The sequence below is a fragment of the Pyxicephalus adspersus genome, chromosome 10 (assembly GCF_032062135.1).
Source record: "Pyxicephalus adspersus chromosome 10, UCB_Pads_2.0, whole genome shotgun sequence".
In the NCBI taxonomy this organism is placed as follows: domain Eukaryota; kingdom Metazoa; phylum Chordata; class Amphibia; order Anura; family Pyxicephalidae; genus Pyxicephalus; species Pyxicephalus adspersus.
Window position 1 is genome coordinate 15,762,832 of NC_092867.1, and position 6,780 is coordinate 15,769,611.

Consider the following 6,780-nt stretch of genomic DNA (forward strand, 5'->3'; position numbering starts at 1 on the left):
ATGGAATGGATTTTTAAAAATCATTTTCTATTTGCTAGCAAATGTTTTGAATCCTGGACCAGATCCATTCCAGGTTTGCTGGATCACCCAGTTCACTTCTGAAAGTGTATTCTCTCCAGCCTTGGAGAGCTTTCATAAATCAGGGTCTTAGAATCAGCATTAGGATAGTTTCATGCATCCAGCCTTTTAAATAGTCCTGAGCTCTATCCTGTTCCAGTGAAACACTCCCAGAACAAGCATTAGAGTAGTTTCATGCATCCAGCCATTTAAATAGTCTTTGTTCTATGCCCCATCCAGATAATCTCCTCTGTGCAGTCACCTCCAATTTTCACATGCATGCATGCTGAGTACTCGGACGAAACCCACGGGGAGAACCTCTGAGCTACTGTGCTTGCTAGATCTACAATAGGTTATGTAATGTAAGGATTTGTTTAAAAAGTAATTAGCATTTTAATGAAGAGGGACAGGTATGGTGAATTATGTTGGGTAAACTTTAGTTGTAAACTATTATTGATGCCTGATAATCTGGTGTTGTAGGACAACCTCCAGGAACCTATGCAAATTAAAAAAAATGAAAGTAGGTTTACATTAAAACACAGATGGGAACCTGAGAGACCACCTCAAAGTATTGCTACAGAAGACGGAAGATAAGAGATGCATGTGTATAGGGCAAGGTTCAGACCTGCGCAATCCTACACGACTCAGTCAATCACACTGCATTGCTGGTTCGCCCACTCCCATCACCATTCATTTTTTATGGGGCTGTTGCAAGTTAAAGCTTGAGCATCCCTCCGAGGCAGCAGAAATTAGCACGTGAAATTTGTGAAGAATTGTGTGCAAATGTTCTTCAGTGTCATCCTGTGGGATTTTTTACCTATATGCATTTTTTATGTAAGGATGATATACTTCCTGTTAACTTGAGATATTCCAGGTGACATTGCAGGCATTATAGGCACCAAGAGCCAGCCCCAGCAACCATTCAAATTATCCTGCTATATAAGTCAGTGGAAGGTCAAAGTTTTCTTTTTTTTTTTTAGTTATTGCGGAGTTCAGAACAGAAGAATTTAGGAGGGGAGATTGGAGTTTGGAATTGTATATAGGCATGAATTGGGATAGTTCAGTTTTTATGTGGAAGGATAGACAGGGTTGTGTTGTAGTGTTGTTGTTTCTTTATATTTTACACAATGCTTTCATAAACCATGTCATTAGAATGTTGAGTTTTACATCAACTTTTTTTTCTTAAAAAGTGACTAAAAAATTGCAGATGTAAAGTGCAGAGATATGAAGGTGCCTGCATTTACTTGAAGCAGTTTTTATAAGCTAGCAGGTGCAAATTCTGTGCAAGACCAGCAGGTAAACACTTGGCACGTTCTCATAATGCCAAAACTTGTTCATTCCTTTCTGCCTCCAGCTCATTCTAGTTGGCCAGTATGGCAGTCTGTCATAATGATGAACCTTTAAAAATATGAAGAGATCAGGCATGTGCAGAAGGTGCTTCTCTAAAATGTAAAAAAAAGAGAAAAAAAAAATTGGCCTTTTTTTTCATATTTTCTGCAATGTGCACCACTGGATTTCACACCTGTGCAGTGCAGGTTCAGGTGACGAAGGAAGAAGAATCTGGAAGAAGATGGCGGCGTCTGGTGTCCAGCCCATGCAATAAAGAAGATGGGATCGAATGGGACCGATTGTGATAGGATCGTGGGGAGATCGGCGGCTTTCCACCTAAGGAGCCAAGTCTTATTTTTTTATATTATTACACAGTATTTATAAAGCAAGTCCATAGTTATGTCACTCAAAGGAGCTCACAATCTAATGTCCCTACCATAGTCATATTAATACAGTCTAAGGTCAATTTTTTGGGGGAGCCAATTAATCTAACTGCATGTTTTTGGATGATTGTGGGAGGAAACCGGATTACCCAGAGGAAACCCACGCAGACACGGGGGGAAACCTGCAAACTCCATGCAGATAGTGTCCTGGCCGAGATTCCAACCTGGTACCCAGTGCTGCAAAGGCCTGAGCACTTACGTCAGCACTTCCATGCTGCCCATAATACCTGAGAGTTTCACTTTAATGGAAAGTAAAACCCTGAAAACTCTTTGCATTTGAATTTACAAATCATGATTTATTTGTGCATTTACCTGCAATGTTTTAGTTTAGTATATAGGTCTCTTTCCGCCCTGAAGAAGCTTCCTAAACACTGAAACGTGTTGCTCTTTATTTGTGAACAATACATTATATCTGCACAGGGTTCTCTCCAGCCCCTTTTAGCTGGGCGCACCCCACAGATTTTTTTTGGGTGGTCCCAATGCTTCCTACATTTCATTCCCACCCAAAAAAAATCCAGAGAGAACAATGTGAACTAAAAAGAAAAAAAGTTGACAATAGTTTATCAAAAGCCTTCCAAACACACGAATAATTAGCAAAAATTCTCTACAATTTACAAATAAGTGAATCCCAGGAACAGCTGTAGCCCCTGCACCACAATACAAATTTAAATTGAGTCTGTTATTGTAAATCATAATAAAAATAATTTCTGATTTTTAGGTTTACAATAGTTTTGGCATTATGTGCAGATATCATCCTGTAGGTGGAGGCGGTGCTCGATCCGCGTTCCCACTAACTCGACAAATTTTTGTCTCCTCCAGGCAGCCGTAATAGATTCTCCGTTTCCGTGGCAACGCGTTGTTGTGGAGTGGAGAGTGACGTAGGCCGTGCACGTGTTGAGTGAATCGGTCTCTCTGACATGCTCGGTGCTGTGATACTGCGGGGAGTTGTGAGAGATCCGGAGTACCGGGACCGGTAAGTGGGTGACACCTCCCGCCTCTATAATTAAAGGACTACAACTCCCAGCATCCTCCTAGATTCCCAGGTAGTGCTGTAGGATAGGAAGCATTCCCCAATCATTCGTCCTTTATTAGACATGAATGAATTATATTTATAATAAAGCAGTGAATCTGACATTCCCTGGTGGGAATCAGTACCTGCCATTGAAACACATGGAACTGAAAGATTCCCACCGGGGAATGTTTGAGTGTCAAGTTCCCTTTATTTTATATAGAACCAATGTGATTAGGTTTAATCAGAAGTTGTATACCTCCTATTAATGTGACCCCTGCAGACTGTGCATGGCTTCTAATGGAAAAGCATAATATTATTATTACACCATATTTATATAGCGCCAACATATTACGCAGCGCTGTACAAAGTCATGTGACTGTCTCTAAGGGGAGCCCACAATCTAATGTCCTTACCATAGTCATATATCAATAATACAGTCTAAGGTCAAATTTGGGGAAGCCAATTAATCTAACTGCATGTTTTTGGAATGTGGGAGGAAACCGGAGTACCCAAAGAAAACCATAAGGAGAACCTGCAAACTCCATGCAGATATTGTCCCGGCCAAGATTTCAACCCGAGACCCAGCATGCTAACCCCTGAGCCACCCTGCTGCCCGTATTATGATAAAATAATACTGTTTATTATTTTGCATTGAGCACTTTATTATATTTTGCTGCTGTACATGTTGCTATGTATGTGTATATTTCTATATATTCTGGGTAGCAGGCTGTTAGAATTAGTTATGGGATTTGCACAGGTCTTATAACCTTTACCAACCAATCAAAAATAAGCTTTTGCTGATCCAACCCTTCTGTAGTACATTGTCAATCTTGCTAAGCAAGAACCTCTGAGATGAAATATTTAAAAATACCTTCATGAGAGATCCACCCTGAACCTCTAGTTTTTGGCAGAACCAAGCCAAGGGTTAGGCAGGGGAGATGTCTGTCCCCTCCTATTGTGTGATACTTCCCCGTACCTCCTAGATTGTAAGCTCTTCGGGGCAGGGTCCTCCCCTCCTCCTGTGTCACTGTCTATATCTGTCTGTCATTTGCTACCCCTATTTATTTGTACAGCGCTCCGTAATATGTTGGCGCTAAATAAATATTATTATTAATAATATGATTATTCAGTAGAATGAGGGTGCAGAAAGGATAGGACCTGGAACCCATGCTTTTGGAGTATCTCAGCATTCATGGAGTGGGGTGTTCTTTGGCCTTTACTTTGGGGGTTAAAGGACCTTGTTCCAGGCACTTCCAATAGCACAACACGGTGATAAGCAGCAAACAGATGACGTACACCTCCTGTGATTCCAATAGAGCTGGAGTGATAACACCAGCTCAATGGCGTTCCAGTCTACAATACCTTGGCCATACTGCTCCAGCCAAATGAGAGACAACGCTGATAAGTATTTTGGTGAAAGAGTGATCCCGTTGTCACCCCAGCAAAGGAAATGGATGGATAAATAATGTTGATGTCATCACCAAGTCCATAGTAAAAGAGCCTATGTAGAAAATACATCACACATTCCATATCTTTGTGACGCTTCTTGTTTGGGGTTTCTGTTTGCACTTTACAATAAACCTGGAAAAAAAGGAACATTTTTTAACTTCAGTTTTTTGTTTAACCTTCCTAGCGGTAATCCCGAGTGAGACTCGGGGTTAAATTTCATTACAAAAAGCGGTAACCCCAATCCACACTTGGAATTGAGGGCTGGTCCCCATGAGCCCATGGTGAACTCCGGCCGAGGGCCAACCAGGCATCTGGGTCCACTTGACCATGGCGTGCATCAGCGTCCCACTGGCCATGCGATGCCTGGCATCTGTGTCCCCTGGCATCCCCGGCGTGTGAACCTTGGGGTTGCGAGGCCATAATATGCAGATGCTGTACGTGCGGGGGGCGGGACTGGCGGGAAAGTTAAAGTAAGTCATTTTAAATGTCAAATGTACCACTTTGACATTTAAAAATACTAAAATAATCATACCGCCAGGGAGGTTACGTAAAACATGAGGGGGCAAAAACAGAAAGAGACATAGAAAATTGCAATGTTTTGTAAGTTTTCTGGATAACCTTTTTCCACAAAAACCTGATAATTCTGCCAAAAATGGAAAAGAAAAGGAACCGATATTCTTGCATTGTAATGTGAGGACACTGAGGGACTGCCAGCAAAGCAGAGTATCGGAAGGAAAGGAGTGCTCTGGGGTGCAGGGAGATGTAGACAAGAGTTATGTAAAACGTTTAATGAAAATCCTATGCAAAAAAAAGCATTTACCCCATGGTACTGCAGAAGCCCCACTGCAAGTATTTTTCTTATTTAACCATAGTTCAGTTTTATTGTCTTTTTTGTGCAATAAATAGGCAATTTTTTTTTCTTGTTTATTTTTTTCAGATATCATTCACCAATGGATAAGGAATCCACCAAACATAGTCACAGCGGTGATGCGGACTCCCCCATTGTAAAGTCTAGTGCTGTATCAGCAGACCAGCCATGCCAACCCAATCTATCCTCCAATTCTGACACTTTGGATTTAGGCAAGAAAAAGCTCTGTAGTCTCAATGAAGATCTGTACAGGAACCATCCTTCTATAAAGGTACGATAATTAGTGATCCTGATTTATAAATCAATAGTTATTATTTTACACATATTTGCAGGTCCGACTATCTACAGTACACTTCTCAAAAACACAAAACTTATCAACACCCCATCAGGCTTCTTACTCGTTGTGAAGGTACAAAGACCGATGATCTGGGGTGTATTCATAAAAAAAGAGGGTAAATATATATATATATATATATGTTATATATATATTTTACTAAAAGATTGATTTTTTTTATATTATTTAATGCCTTGTAAAACTTTTTTCAGATTGCAAGACTGGCTGAACAACTTTAGACTTATTTGGCAGGTTTGGCAGTTATCATATAAATATCACATTGTACTATATTTTTTTTTGTTGGCCTGGAGTAAGTAGCAGGTGTAGTAGGTGATGGCACTCAACCAGAAATTATTCTGATATGAAAACCTGCACATTGTTTTTTCCTTTTGAATGAAGGCTATGAAGTTTGAAAGCAGGGACAACTAGTAAAAGCTATGTGGTTTTCTAGTGACAGTTAATGTTGGAGGTATAAACATTACTCGTGCCATATATTCAGAGACTTGTATTGACTGGTATTAAGCCAGCCCTTGTTGCTACAGCCTAGAAGTTGACAAGTAAACCTGATCATAAAGCATGTTGGTTATTAAGCCTTTCTCTGGATCTTCATACACAGCAGTCCAACATGTTCTTTACAAACATCGAAACTGTTTGTTTGGTTGTCTGAGCAATGGGGCATTGTTAGGTTAAGAGACGTGTCACCCTTATTTATAATGCATAATACTGCTTAAAATGCACAAAGCTGTGCTGACAGTTGATTTTCTTCAACCTGCAAGAAGAAAAACGCTGGATCACAAAATGGGTCAGCATGCAAGGACTGTACCAGAGAGGAGGAGCAGTGAGAGCTACATTTTACATATTTTTACAAATAATGTGCTTTAAATTGAAAATGGAAAAAAGGAAAGAAAAAGAATGATGGAATTAATAAACAAAAAAAAACATCTAGATATTGCACAGCTTTTGTTTGCAGCTTTGGGTAGAAGACAAGGCTTTAGGGTACAGTGGTGGGTTGGATTTAGGGTTTGGGCATTTGTTAAAAATTAGAATGAGATAAAAAAAAAATATCTAAAGCCAAAAGCACCCTGCATCTCTTTGGTAAGATTTTACTTTACTCTTTGTCCTGCAGACACAGCAGCACGTTGGAGTAATCTCCAAAGTTAGTAAAATCTTTAGCTACATAGACACGTGCAATAATTGTCGTTGGAAAGGATCTTTCACAATCCTTTCCAACAACTAAGGACTGCACGATGCATGAACGAGTGCTGCACCGTTCTACTCTATGGCGATA

At 40.2% G+C, this 6,780-nt stretch overlaps 1 protein-coding gene across 1 annotated transcript in view; it reads left to right on the top strand.

The window, feature by feature from the left end:
* Nucleotides 1-5,232: 5,232 nt before the first annotated feature.
* Nucleotides 5,233-6,780, top strand: part of LRRC27 (leucine rich repeat containing 27) — a 26,229-nt gene continuing 24,681 nt past the window's right edge. Inside the window, exon 1 of the mRNA XM_072424850.1 lies at nt 5,233-5,429. Within this exon, the coding sequence (XP_072280951.1) occupies nt 5,241-5,429 (189 nt within the window). The 5' untranslated portion in view covers nt 5,233-5,240. The remainder of the gene's footprint in view (nt 5,430-6,780) is intronic.